Source organism: Staurois parvus, unplaced genomic scaffold, assembly GCF_062004578.1.
Source record: "Staurois parvus isolate SC_StPar_1 unplaced genomic scaffold, SC_StPar_1.0 ptg000154l, whole genome shotgun sequence".
Classification (NCBI taxonomy): domain Eukaryota; kingdom Metazoa; phylum Chordata; class Amphibia; order Anura; family Ranidae; genus Staurois; species Staurois parvus.
Genome location: NW_028317950.1, coordinates 6,424,363 through 6,439,638, shown reverse-complemented (window position 1 = coordinate 6,439,638; position 15,276 = coordinate 6,424,363). Strand labels below are relative to the sequence as shown.

The 15,276-nt window shown below is 43.3% G+C and overlaps 1 protein-coding gene across 3 annotated transcripts in view; it reads right to left on the bottom strand.

Annotated features, from left to right (window-relative positions):
- Positions 1 to 5,784: 5,784 nt before the first annotated feature.
- The window catches only part of LOC149463450 (uncharacterized), a 164,308-nt gene continuing 154,816 nt past the window's right edge, over positions 5,785 to 15,276 (bottom strand). For all 3 annotated transcript variants that reach the window (XM_089674974.1, XM_089674973.1, XM_089674972.1), the window contains exons 16-17: positions 12,756 to 12,833; positions 5,785 to 8,494 (exon numbers count right to left, since the gene is read on the bottom strand). In XM_089674974.1, coding sequence (XP_089531100.1) covers positions 8,334 to 8,494; positions 12,756 to 12,833 — 239 coding nt within the window. In that variant the 3' untranslated portion in view covers positions 5,785 to 8,333. The remainder of the gene's footprint in view (positions 8,495 to 12,755; positions 12,834 to 15,276) is intronic.

The window sequence follows — 15,276 nt, the reverse complement described above, 5'->3', positions numbered from 1 at the left end:
CATGGATGTGAAGCTCATCTCATCTCATCCAGCATATTGTGTCACTGGGTATTCTCCAAACCTTCCTGAAATCAGCTTCTCCTTTGTAACTCCAGGTATCCTAGATACAACAGATGTTGAAAAGCTATCTCCACCCAAAAATGATAAATAACCTTGACACCACAATGGCCGAATTCTCTGCGGTAGCAGTCCTCTACCAACTCGCAACTCTCTGATAAAAGTGTCATTCTCTTCTATTTAGATCCCCCCCACTATTGAATCTACATAAGTGAGGTGTGACACTCATCTGGCTTTCTGGTGGTCACAGGATTTGGGCTGAACTGAGAAATTCTGCTGCTTGGAGATAGAAAAAACTGACGTGATTCAAATTGCCAGTGACTGACCAAAGCTGAAATACTGGATTTGGAGAGCTGAAAAAAAACAAAAGCAAATTCTAGATATACCGCTGAATGAACAGCCTTTACTATAAAATATTTTTTTCCTCTTTAATATCAAATGCTTACAGTTTGGAGCTAGAACAGCAATGGGCAAACTACGGCCCGCGGGCTGTATACGGCCCAGAGGACCTTTTAATCCGGCCCGCGGAGCGTGATGTGAGGCTGTCAGGATGTGTGTAGGTGGGGCAGCGTGACGAACGTGAGGGGAGCTAGGCTCCTCTCACAGTCCGCCCTGAAGACCGGAACGGCGCGGGAACACGGCGAGAGGAACGTGCGGAACAAAGGTAAGTAAATTGACACAGGGGGGACTTACTATAGGGGGGATGAATTACTATGGGGGATGAATTACTATATGGGGGATGAATTACTATATGGGGGATGAATTACTATATGGGGGATGAATTACTATGGGGGATGAATTACTATATGGGGGATTAATTACTATGCTTACTATGGGGGAATATTACTATACTTACTATGGATGACACATACACATCATTCATCTACTCTTGGTCCGGCCCCCGGGTCCAATATATGAACCCATTGCGGCCCTCAAGTCAAAAAGTTTGCCCACCCCTGAGCTAGAACAACAGAGTTACCAGCAGGGGGGGACAGCTCAGACACACGTGGGGGGCCCGGGCATCACGAGGGGCCCAGCTGGCAGAGCCCGGGAGCAGTGTGGCTGTGCTGTCTTTCTCTATACAATCACTACAGAAGAGTCTGCAGTTGTTGCTTTGTCATTGAACTCACATCGAGCTCACCCATATGGAAGGAAAATATATTTGAAATCTTTATATTTATATTTTTATATATATATATATATATATATAAAAATATAAATAATACTGCATGTTGAAATACGTAAAAATATTTAAAAAAATACATTTCAAGTATACTCTATATCTTTAAAAATACAAATTTACATTTTTGGAATGCATTTACAAATATATGTAAATATATATGTTAAAATTACTTTTTTATATGTTTTTTTAAAAAAAAAATTTTTCAATATATTCTTCAGATTTTTTTTTAATGTATAAAAATGTCATTTTAACAGACTTGCTTTTTTAAAGACAGTATATTTGAAATGTATTTTGAAAAATATTTTTCGTATATTTTGTAATAAAAATGCTTTTCAACTTACAGTATACTGTGTTTGTGTGTATATTATATATATATATATATATATATATTGAATATGGCCAAAATTGTAGTATTTCAAATAAATGGCAATATATTTGGGAAGCATATTTAAAAAATATATTTCAAATATATTTTTCTTCCATGTGGGCATTGCTGCCACCTCTGGCTACATCCTGCATATGCACTCCTCATGTGTGCTGCCTGTACTGTAATCTGGACTGTGCTCGGCTCCAGCTGCTCTTTAGCTGGACTAGGAAGACCTCCTCTACAAGTAGGGCCTGTGCAGACGTGAAGGGAAGAGGCTGCTTTTGTACAGGGGGGCCAAAGCCGTCTGTGTGTTTACAAATGTGTGTGTGTGGGGGGGGGTTGAGTGCGTACAGGTGTGAAGGGGCTGAGCGTGTTTAGGTGTGAGGGGGGGGCTGAGTGTGTACAGGTGGTGGGGGACTGAGTGTGTATAGGTGAGAGGGGCTGAGAATGTACAGGTGTATGGGGGCTAAGTGTGTACAGGTGTGGGGCTGAGAGCGTACAGCTATGAGGGGGGCTGAGAGCGTACAGCTATGAGGGGGGCTGAGAGCGTACAGCTATGAGGGGGGCTGAGAGCGTACAGCTATGAGGGGGGCTGAGAGCGTACAGCTATGAGGGGGGCTGAGAGCGTACAGCTATGAGGAGGGATGAGTTTGTATAGGTGTGAGGGTGACCTGAGTGCGTACAGGTGTGGGGGGTTGAAAGTGTATAGGTGAGGGGTGGTTGAGTATGTACAGGTGTGAGGGGGACTGAATGCGTACAGGTGTGAGGAGGGCTGAGTGGATACAGGTGTGAGGAGGGCTGAGTGGATACAGGTGTGTAGGGGGGCTGAGTGCATACAGGTGTGTGGGGAAGCTAAGCATGCACAGTTTTGAGGGGGGGGCTGAGTACGTACAGGTGAAAGGGGGGCTGAACACATACATGTGTGGGAGGCTAAGCGCATACAGATATGAGGGGGGCTGAGTGTGCACAGGTGTGGGGGGGCTAAGCACGTACAGATGTAAGAAGGGCTGAGCCCATACAGGTGTGAGGGGGCTTAGCATGTACAGGTGTGAGGGGGGCTTAGCATGTACGGGTATGGGGGGGGGTTGAATATATATAGGTATGGGAGGGCTGAGTGTGTACAGGTGTGAGGGGGGCTGAGCACGTACAGGTGTGAGGGGGGGTTGAGTGTATATAGGTATGGGAGGGCTGAGTGTGTACAGGTGTGAGGGGGGGCTGAACACATATAGGTGTGAGGGAGCAGAATGCATACAGATGTAAGGGGGTTGAGCGTGGACAGGTGTGGGAGGGGCTGAGCATGTACAAGTTTGAAGAGGGATAAATGCATAGAGGTGTTAGGGTGGACTGAGTGTATATAGGTGAGGGGGCTGAGCATGTACAAGTATGAGGAGGGATAAATGCATAGAGGTGTTAGGGTGGACTGAGTGTATATAGGTGAGGGGGCAGAGCATGTAAAGGTGTGGGGGGAGTTAGTGCGTACAGGTGTGAGGGGGACTGAGTGCATATAGGTGTATGGGGAGGCTGAGTGCATAAAGGTATGAGGGGGGTTGCATGCGTACAGGTGTGGGGCACTGAGCATGTACAGGTATGAGGGGGGCTAAGTGTGAGGGGGGTTGAGTGTGTACAGGTGTGGGGAGACTGAACATGTACAGGTGTAAGGAGGGCTGAGTGCGTGCAGCTGTGGGGGGCTGCGTGCATACAGATGTGAGGGGCTGCCTAGATTACTGCTCATTTCTCACTGTGGACTGGTCTGGAGACAAGCTGTTACACTTCACAATGGTAAATTGATTGACAATGTTGCTGGATGTGGGCCTGTGCTGTGACTGTCTTTGTTGGATTGGGTTGTTTGTAACTGTCTTTGCTGGATTGGGCTGTCTCTTTGCTATATGGGGAGTCTCTTGGTTATATGGGAATGTCTCTTTGCTGGATTGGGATGTCTCTTTGCTGAATATATGGGGATGTCTCTTTGCTGGAAGGGGAATGACTCTTTGCTGAATATATGGGGATGTCTTTTTGCTACACCATGGTGCAGAGCTGTCAGTTTTTCTGTACACGTTCTGCTCGGGCACAAAGAAAACAATTGTTCTCTCTGTGTCCTGTCCACATCAAAACACTAGTATCATGTGCAGATTTTTTCTGCGCAGGAATCTGCAAAGTGTATAAAACTCACTGAAATGCATATGAAAACTGATGTAAACTCTTGTCTCTGCAAGTGAAATCTGTGCATTTTTCCCACCAGTTTTTCTGCATGTATGGTGTGAATGAGGCCTAAATCAGCTAAACTCATTCCAAGTGCATTGTCAGAGCCTGGGTCCAAACCTGGGCCTTCTGCGGTGAGTGGCAATGTTTCTTCTTGCTGAGCCACCTGGAATGCTGGATAGCTCACTTGACAATTATTTCGATGATCCTACCTTGACCTTGTTTGTCATGAACCTTGAACCCCTTGCTCCTCCTATGAACTTCCTGATATAAGCCATGTCTCTGCACTTCCTGTTTGCCAGATTATTGTGCTCTCCAGCCAGTATCTTGCTCCTTGTCATCTCTGTTATTCATATTTTGCTACTACTCGTTATTGATCCTTGGCTTGTTCTCGACTACACTTCAGCCTGATCCCAACCTGCGACTGCTCCTTACTGACCTTGGCTTGTTTACTGACTACGCTTCCGTTTGATCCTTACCTGCTTATACGTTACTGGACCTCCTCTTGCTCACCTCCTGGTGGGGTGATCCTGAGGACTGCGACCTGGTACTAACACGCAGCAAAATCCATCTTCACTATCAGGAGCTCTGGGGAATACCGGTTGGTACTTAGACTCCGCACCTCGGGTGATCCCACTCCTCAGCCACCGTGACCTGCCAGTGTACCTATCCTGCTGGTTTCAGGTGAGCCTTTCCACTGCTATAGCAACTGGTCTTTGAGCCTGACCCCTGATCATGACATGCATCAAAAGAAAAGGAGTGCAAAACCCTACCATTATTTTTTTTAATTTTTTTTTTTTAGAATGCAGCCACAACCCAAGTAGAAAAGCCTTGTCCCTTGCCAGCATTTTGCAGAGAAAGGATCCTTGCTCTCTGTATTGAAGCAGTCTCTACAGAGTTTCAACACACCTCTTGCTATGTCAGACATGAAACTTTCCAATCAGCAGGAATTATGAGCTGTGCTTATTGAAAAGATATAGGTCTGACTCAGCAGAGACTTCCACAAAAAGAATGGGGGATAGGCTTTTTTCAGGCTGTGGCTGCTTTCAAAAGAAACATTTTCTGTAATACTTTTTACCCCTTTTGTTTTGATTCACCTGGAATGTATTTGGCTGATCAAAGTGAAAGTTCAGATGAGCTACCTACCTCTGATCCAGTCCGCTAAAAAAAAAAAGGGGATCTGTCCTCTTCCATCTAGGTGGATTGGATCATAGGGCAGTTGGATGTAAATGGACAGTGGGGACCGTGTACACCCGGCTGCCTATAGAACAGAGCTATCTGTGTCCGTTCTAGACACTAACTGGTCATCTGCCCACTCTGCTCTGATCAGCAGGGGATCAGTGGACAGATCCCCTGCAGATCAAAACCGAGCCCACCCCATGTGAAAGGGGCCTTAAGGTTTACTTTTGAAGCTCTACATAGACTTACTAGGTTGCCCAAAATGACCAACCTTATGCTTTTTTGGGATGACCAAAAACTAAAAAGGGGAATGTGCAGCAGGCCATGACGTTAGCAGATACACTGGGTAAAATTAAAAGTTTTGCTGATTGAATAAATATTATTATTTTAGAACTGAAGAACTGCATTGACAAGCTTTTTAGTATTCTTAAAAGGGACTGTTCACCTTTTGACAACTTCCACACTTCCTTCTGCAACCTTCTCTAAATATACTGCTGTATGAGTGATTCCTTCTGTTGTGTTCCTCTACACCTCTATGGTAGCAGGCAAGGCAGTTTCTGTGCTTTGTACTTTGAGGGTCTGGAAGACATGTACACAGGTACCCTGGCCTGAAGACATCCCAGGGCAACAAATGACAGCACCTCTGCGATGTACGAAGAGCATAGAAGGAAGTCAAAAAGGTGTAGCAAAACTTAGTGTAGTCTAAAATACCCCCAAATCAAATCAAGGAGGTACAGGACATATTTTTTTATAGGAACAAATTCTTAATCAGAGTGATTTAACCCAACAAAAGTCAAGGTTTGGTTTAAGAATTGGTAACATTTATGTCAATAAAAACAAACACAATCTTTAACACATAAAAAATGCATTTGTAAGACAAAGATCCTTCTGTAACAGAGTATAAGTGCAATTTAACCAACGTCAGGGATGTGTCTAATGGAGGTCAGTTAAAGGTTGACTATGGCTGGTCAGTATAAGTAAAAGGAGTAAAATAAACATTTGTGGATAAACATGTAAAACCTTCAGGAGCTCATTTTAACAACTTAAAAGTAAATGTAACTAAAATAAACATAGTAGAAATATTTTCCAAGATGAAGATGACTTCCGGTCTAGTAACCCCATAACACAATACTACCAACTGTCACTTCAACCTGAAACGGCAACTAACTGCACAAAAACTTACATCAGTGTTTACTTTTTGGGTAGTTTTTTTTTTACTTGAATGTTATTAGGCAGCTCTTTCACATAGGGTCACTTGTTTGTGTTAGATGAATTGGTAAAGTGCACTGGGCACCATTCTACGATGCCTTAGCATTGAAATATGAGCTCGTACGGACATGAAATTCATGTTATGTTGACCAATCACCTGTGTTGGCTGATCACCATGGCTTAGTTGCACGTGGTTGGCTGCGTATCTGTTTTATGGGAAGGCATAGAGAAAAGCATGGCTTATCAAACACAAGGCACCTTAAAGGGTGAAGTACCTATGAGAGTTTTTTTTATGTCCTGTATGTTAGGCTGGTTTCACACTGATCCTAGCAAAAAAATGCATATACTTATTTTACCATGGTTTTACAGGACATGTGACTCAAAACCACAGTGTGGATGCGTTTTCAATGAATTTCAATGAGGAGGTGCGTTTTTGGTGCATTTTTTACTACACCAAAAATGCAGCAAACAGGATTTTAAAAAATGCACCTTACCGGCAACAGATCAGTGTGATGAGTTCCATTGGAATAAATGGTCACACATTTTTCTTCTCCTTTTTAACACAAAAACAGAAAAAAATGGATCCGTGTAAAACCAGCCTTACAGGGCAACAAGACCTAAGTGGGCTCAGAAAATCCACCACTCTATTGCATCCTCATCATCTTTGTAAACTACAAGTTAACCGAAACCTGTATTGAGAGAAACATCGCTGCTGCTGGCCTCCCCTGAAAAATGCTAAATGTTTGGCTTTCTGTAACATAAATACTTTCTGAATCACTAACTTGGAACACCAGACCCACATATCTGTTCAGGGTTAGAGACTCAAAAAGCATTGGAGACAGGATTAACATGACAGCCAGGCAACTAGTATTTTGGGATACGGGTCAGAAATCGCAGTATTACGAAGAGTTTTTTTATACACAAAAATGGAAGCGTTATGTGTCTTTAATGATTCAGGATAATAATGGCAGCAGGGAATTAAAATGAAGATGAGTTGGGAGATTAGGATTAAGATGAATGGGAGTTAAACATTATATACTATACATTTCCAAAAGAAACTCTGGTCACAAGGTTGGGGTGAGGGAAGCTTAAAGGGAAGTTCCACCAAAAGGGGAAGTTCCGCTTTAAGCCTTTGTCCCCCGTTCACCATTAAGGATGGCACCTTTGGGGAATGGGTACCCGAATTTGATAGGTACCCACTTCCACTTCGATTGCCTAGGCGATCAGAAGCGAAAGTTGTCCTCACCGTAGTCTTCTGGGAGATGCGACAGGTCCCAGAAGACTACAGGGCCATTCACAAAGCGCAGCGCTTCTCGCGCATATGCAGTGGGCACCCGGCTGCGAAGCCGCAAGCTGTCACATCCGGATGCCAGCGCCAGGGAGAGAAGATTGCCAGTGAAACCAGTGGTGGTGAAGACACCGCTGGACCGAGAGACAGGTACAGTTTTTGTAGCTGCTGACTTTTATTTATTTTTTTTTAGGTGGAAATCTGCTTTAATGATATATTCTTTAGTTCCATGCCTAAGATTCAGAGACCTTTAACTCATAAGCCAGGCCAAGCAACCTTCAGCTTCTTGTGAATGGCTGCAGTATTAGTCCACACATCATTTGGTTTGATATAAAGTTGCTTTGAATTTATGTTCAGCTAGGAAATATGGTGTACCATAACTACCACGGGCACAAGAGGTACTCTTGTTGATGCCTTTTTTAAGTGGCTCAGACCTAATTAGCTATAACACACTAAGGTGTGGACGTACACAGGAGCAGCACAGCAAATTAATACACATGTACAATGGGCAGGTCATAAACAGTAAGGCCATAGTTTTCCCAAATTTAAGATAGAATTATGTTATGTAGCCATATTAGAAAAAAAAAATAAAACAACACTTATGTTCCTTCTTTAAGTGTAGTGGTGCTTAGAAAACATCATTAAGACTTTTTATGATATAAAATCCCTGTCCCTGTATGGCATGGGCACCATATGATATTATCTTGCTCCAGAGAAGTTGAGAATTACATTCATCTGAATCTCTGAATCCAGGAGAAAGCTCACTCTATCACAGAGGAAGCCCCCACTCAGTTCGGATTCCAGAGGGTGTTTGGCATAAGGAAAAGAGATGAAGATTTCTTGGTCCTCAATCACTTCTTCTTGGGCAAGACGTTATCGTCAAAGTATCCCTTATTGGCAATGTTGCCGGCAGGGTCATAGAAGCCAACGGCAATGTACATTCCTTTGTTGTCTGTGCTCAGGCCAAAACCTACTTGATTGGAACTCTTCCAGATCATCTGGGTGAAGTTACCTGGAGACAGAAGAGATCAGTGAACGGACGGAACCAGATAGCAATTTTTAGAGAGTCATCATAGTAACAAAGCTGTACCAGCAAATCAGGAGAGGGTTGAAATTGATGCGCATAAATCTTTTTTTAACCTAAAATAGGGGTCTCCAAGCTATGGCCTGTGGGCCATATCTGGCCCACTACAAGAATTTCTCTGGCCCTCAGCTAGGGTCAGTAGTGTAACTCGATATAACAGATTAGGGATTAAAGTGTTACTAAATCCACAGCAGTAAAGTCAGTCTGTATATGCAGGAAAGCATGTTTGTTATACTCATGTGGAAGGGGTTAATAATTTGCATTGTGTAAAAAGGATGTTTAATCCTGCCTTCTCTGATCCTCCCCTTCTTCTACTGTCCATGACTCATTTCCTGATAGAACAGAGCCTTGGGGGCAAGCTGCACCTGCTCAGTTTTGTGTGTATTGCTAGAGAGTTTTTTAATTCTTTGGAGAGTGCATGTGATCAGCACAGGGCTAATCAGCACTGTCCAGATAGAGGGTCAGAGGTCCTGCAGTCTCAGAGGACAGTGAGAGGAGAATGAAAACTCCTCCTACAAACTTTAACCAGTGCTCAGCTGGACACTTTCAGAAGTCAAAAGACTGCTATATAATGCTGATGTGAAATGGTATTTAGCAGTTTACAGTGGGGAAAATTATTATTTGATCCCCTGCAGATTTTGTAAGTTTGCCCACTTACAAAGAAATGAAGAGTCTATAATTTTTATCATAGGTGTATTTTAAATGATAGAGAGAGACTATCAACCAAAAATACAGAAATAACACATTATACAAATGTTATAAATTGAGTTCTAGTTTGCTGAGTAAAATATTTGATCCCCAAGCAAAACATGACTTAGTACTTGGTGGAGAAACCCTTGTTGGCAAGCACAGAGGTAAGACGTTTCTTGTAGTTGGTTACCAGGTTTGCACACATCTCAGGAGGGATTTTGGTCCACTCTTCTTTACAGATCTTCTCTGAGTCCTTAAGCTTGGCTGTCGCTTGGTAACTTGAAGTTTCTGCTCCCTCCATAAATTTTCTATAGGATTAAGGTCTGGAGTGTGGGTAGGCCACTCCATGACCTTAATGTGCTTCTTCCTGAGCCACACCTTTGTTGCCTTGGCAGTATGTTTTGGGTCATTGTCAGCCTGGAAGACCCATCTTCAGTGTTCTGGCAGAGGGAAGAAGGTTCTCATCCAAGATTTTACAATACATGGCCCTGTCCATTGGCTTCTCAATGCAGCAAAGTTGGCCTGTACCTTTAGCAGAGAAACCACCGCAAAGCATAATGTTCCCACCTCTATGCTTGACTGTAGGGATGGTGTTCTTAGGGACATAGTCAGCATTTTTCTTTCTTCAAATAGAGCAAGTCAAGTTATTGCCAAAGAGCTCAATTTTGGTCTCATCTGACCACAGTACTTTCTCACAATCCTTCTCAGAATCATTTAGATGTTCATTGGCAAGCTTCAGATGTGCCTGTTGAGGAGGGTGACTTTGTGGGTGCTGCAGGATTTCAATCCCTGGTGGCGTATTGTGTTACCAATGGTTTGTTTGGTGACTGTGGTCCCAACTGCCTTGAGGTCATTCACAAGCTCCTCCCATGTAGTTCTGGGCTGATCCCTCACTTTTCCCATGATTATCCTTACCCCATGAGGCGAAATCTTGCATGGAGCTCCAGAACGAGGGCGATTTGATGGTTATTTTGTATTTCTTCCATTTGCGAATAATTGCTCCATCAGTTGTCTCCTTCTCACCAAGCTTCTTGTACCCCATTCCAGCCTTGTGCAGGTCTACAATCTTGTCCCCGACGTCCTTTGACAGCTCTTTGGTCTTGCCCATAGTGGTGAGGTTTGAATAGAAGAAAGGGATTTTGTGGACAGGTGTCTTTTATACACATAACGAGTTATGGTTAGGAGCACCTTCTTAAAATGACAGGACTTATCTGTGTACCACATAGCACATAGCCAGGCTGTGGGAGCCAGAATTATTGTTGGTTGATAGGGAAGCAAATACTTATTTTGATCACTGAACTGAAACTAAATTTATAGCATTTGTATTGTGTTTTTTTTTTAGGATTTTTGGTTGATATTCTGTCTCTATCATTTAAAATACACATATGATAAAAATTATAGATCCTTAATTTCTTTGTAAGTGGGCAAACTTACAAAATCTGTAGGGGATCAAATAATAATTTTCCCCACTGTATATTTACTAGAATAATTACATTTCCATGTTCTGTGTACTGTCGGAGACCAGATATAGTGATGTATAGAGTGAATGCAGGATCCTGGGTTTAGTAACATGTTAAGGTCAGAAGAGGCTGCCTATGGTCTCTGCTTCAACCCCCTCCAAACCGCACCTGGATCCTGTAAGAGGGGACTTCTGATTTAAAAGGGAATCTAATGAGGACCCTTCCATCAGGGAAGCTATAATGGGGACTCCGATGTATGGGGGAACTCTGATGTCAGGGAGACACTAAATGTAAATGGGACTATGATGGGACCCTTATGTACAAGGGGATTTAATAGGGACGCTGATGTTAGAGGGGACTACAACAGGAATCCCAATGTAAGGGGGAACGCTGGTGTAAAAGAGACTATGATGGGGACCCTGATGTTAAAGGGAATCTAATGGGGACCCTGATGTAAGGGAGGTTCTGACTGGGATTATTCCACCCTCAAATATTTGTAAAACATACAATGTGATCCTAATATTGAAAAGTTTGGAAACCTCTGACCTAAAATGTAGTGCCCTCTGGTGTACATAGTTGTTTAGAGTTGTTAGAGGCTTGCTAGAAGCCTGAGTGTAGGTCAGGGCTGGGGAGAGCTCTACTGATTAGTCTTCTGGTACCTCCCTCTGCTCTAGAAACATGGAGAAGTTTCTAGAAGCCAGTAGGTGTTGGTGAGGAGGGGCTGATCTGCATATTTGTAGCAGTCTGGCCGATGCCAGGCAGAAAGCCCTGGCAGTGTGACAGACCAGCCCATAAAAATGACAGAGCCTGGGCAACCAAGTTGGGTGAAAAATGAAGTGTTGAGAGGTGCTTCTGTGTAGCCTGGGAGGGGGCCCCCGGAGAAGGGGGTCCTGCTTCCAGGCTGGAAGCTGGAGGAGGAAAGAAGAGCTGAAAGAGGGAGCTCCACTGCTCTGCAGTCCACCAGGAAGTACAGCCTGAAAGTTTGAAGAGGAACCAGCCCAGCTACAAAGGCCTGAAAGCAGTTCTATCCACAGCTGCAGGATAAGGACCATGTGAGTAACTCTACACCCCCAGAGCCTAGAAGGTAGAAGTTTGTTGGAAGCAAGTTCCTGGTAAGTCTTCAGGGAACAGTGCATAGCTTACCCAATCCCATGTTCTGGGGTCAGATACTGTAACCAGGTGGGCTGGTATTTTATTCACCTAGGGTACTAAGAGCTCCTACAAGCTGGGACTTTGCTAATTCATACAAGGGGGCTCAGAGCTCCTACAAGCTGTACTTTGCTAAAGAGACTGTAATAGTTCTGGCTGGAACACAGTCAGATGTTTGTAGTCTAGAGAAGGAAATTGTCCTCAATTGTTATTCTGCAATCAAGTTGGGCATCCCATAACCCCTTTACCCTATCCAAGTTAAATTCCCTAATGAAACTTAAAAATGTGTGTTGCCCGACTGTGCAGGAAGTTAAGGGGGACCAAAAACCAGCTGCTCTCAAGAGGGTAGCGCTACACAAATAATAAGTACTAAAAATTAAAGCCAGCTTTGGCCAAACAGCCCCGTTTAATTTTTTATGTTTTTTTCTCCTTTGTTTTTTTAAACAACTAGTTCAAAGACATATCTAAACTATTATCTGCCAAACGATTTATGGTTCTACTTGACCAGTCTTGAAATGTACCCCCCTATCATACTACATAGACAGCAGGGTGGCACCACTATTCACTGCTGCTGCTCTACAGCTTCCTATATTTGTAAGAACGAGCCTCATTATTCTTTCCTCTTCTACCAGCTCCCTCCCCAGCTCTAAGTGCCTGAAAACATGTTAGTGACCACATTGTGCAATAGAGCCTGACTAGTGCACGGTATAGGACCTGCCACTCTCTGGCCTCATTTTTGCTCTAAAGCAAATATAGGGAGAGAACATACAAAGTTCAGGCAACTACTTTAGATGAATTTTAAATAATATTTTTTAATGTGGTTGAAGAAATCACAGCCCCAGTGCACCAGCCAGCCAATGCCACAATTTTTTAAAGCCTTCATCACTTACCTGACCCACTCTGGAATCCTGGAGCGTTGAAATTATACTTTGTGATCTCATTGTACCAAGACTCAGCCACTTCCTTTCCTGAAATGCAGAAACACATCAAATTTATTGACCCTCTTACCTTAAAGTGATAATAAAGTCACTTGTTTTTCATTAAAATAAAAAAGATGTAATACTTACCTGCTCTGTCCAATAGTATTGCACAGAGCATTCCCTTACCTCCTCTTTGGGAGTCCCCAGCTGGTGCTCTCTGTCCCTTTTTTATGAGTCCCCCCATGGCATGCTATGGGGGCACCCATGCCAACACGCCCCCAGGCTGAGCTGTGTGTGTTCATAGCCACACACAGCACAGCTCCGCCCTGCTCCCAGCTCCCTTCTCACAGGATTTATCCAAATGTAGAGTATGTTCATCAGCGCTAGCAAGGGGTGATGAAGGTTTGCTATCTTCTGGGGGAAATAATACAATGATTCCCTCACAGAAAGTTTTCTGGAAAAAACACTTTCATTCCTTTCACTGGCCATGTACTAGGGCAGTTCTTTTGCTGCCTTATCTTCTTTGTTTTTTGCTCTCTTATAATTCACTTGTTACTTCTTTTAAAAAAAATGCAACTGCCAAAAAATGGGAAGAGAGAACACAGGGTAGGACTTGTAGGGGGCCACATGGATCTGTGCAGTGATGTGCTCTGTCCTTTATGCAGATATAGGAGCATAATAACATACTGAGAAGGGGGGGAAATCGAAGCCCTCTGTGCTGTTCAGCCAGCGAAACTGAAACCAAGAGGTCATAGAAAATCCCAGGTTCTGTACTGTGAAAGTGTGCGTGCATGCACTATTTTTAGGGGAAGGGTTAAAAACGCCGTCAGGTTTGTTTTTTTGCAAACTCCACCATATTCTGTTTCAGAGACACAGCAGGAAGTGAGAGGAGATCTCTCAAGACAGGTTGGGACAGATGTCCCTATTGGAGTTCTCCTGTCCTGGTGACATCTGTAAAATTTTGGATTTCCGGTCATGGACAACTGAATCTCCCCAGCGGGGACATAGCAATAAAAACCAGCCAGGGATTCTAAACCATCTCTACGCTCTCCAAAATGATAAAGCGGATACACTTTAAGGCTCCATATACACTAACTGTTTTTAAGTTCACTGGGAAAAACACTGGACAAAAGCCGCTGGAATAAAAATGCTAGTAGTAGCGTTTTAGTAGCATTTCGGAGTGTTACAGTTTTATTAGCATTTTTACAGTAAAAAGCTGTTAGGAGTGTTTTAGTATCTTTTTTTTTCTGCTGGAAAAACGCTCCAAAAAAACTATAAAAACTATATTTTTTTCTGCTCCTAGATGCTGAAGCTCAAAGGATGCGAATAGCCTAAAGTAGTATGCATGGATACATAGGATAACACTATATAGCTTCTAGCAGCAGAAATAAAATGCTGATTACAGCTTCTAGGAGCTTAAAAAAACAAACAAACACTAGTGTGCGTGGAGCCTGAAGCTGAAGTTTATTCTGTTTCTATTTTGCCTTCCCTGGTTTCTCCTCTCTTCCCTCATCAATACGCCAGTTATGTCTTCTTCATTTTAAACCCATTGACATTATCAAAGAGAGAATGGGTGTCAGTCTGGAGGAATGAGTGTTCCTAGGCAGGATGTGTTTGAATGCAGTCTGCCCTGGGAAATGCCCACATGTGATGCACAGTCTATGTGATTGTAAAAACTGAAATTCACTGAGTGAAAGGGGCGAGTCACAGTAAGCATGGGGAGGAAATGGCTAAATATTGCTGAGCGTCCTCCAGCCAGAAAATGAGGCGATCTGTATCTGACTTGCTGCAGCATTTAATACAAATGGCATAAAGCTCACATTGTGCGGTTAAAGTGATATTAAACCCAAAGACAAAAATGGAATATATTGCAGATTACCAATCATTAGATGCGGTGGCTGCATTAGTTTTTTTTTTAACCCCTAGACGCCAAGTGCACGCAAATATGCGGCCTCTCGATGTCTGGGTCTCAATGCCGAGCGCCCGCATATTTGCATACCATTTGAAAATACATATGTGCTGAAAGCACATGCCTTGCGTGCTCCCAGCACATATGTCCATGACTTAAGGAAAGGTCCTGATCTCCCCTTGCGATCGGGACCTTAACCGATCATGTGACTGCTGTGACTGCTGTGACTGCGAATCACGGCGGTCACCTAACCCTAAAACCCCGCCCGCCTCTTAGCTTCTGAAACTCTTAAAGGGCTGGGAGGCGCCGGCGCAAAGGGGTTAAGCTTTTTCCCCTCTGTTTATCCCCGAAAATAACACAGCTCCTGTATTAGAGTGCCTCCAGTATAGATAAAGGGCACAGGGGGCACCTTTGGACAGCAACATTGTTAGTCTGGGGGAAGGGTAGTGTTAAATGTAGTAGCAGATTTTGATACACTAAAAATTTAAGCCAAACTCCATCTAACACTTTTAAAACAGTTAACACAACATCTAAAAGAAAAAACACAAAAGAAAACATTTTTATTTCCTTTTGGGATAAAGG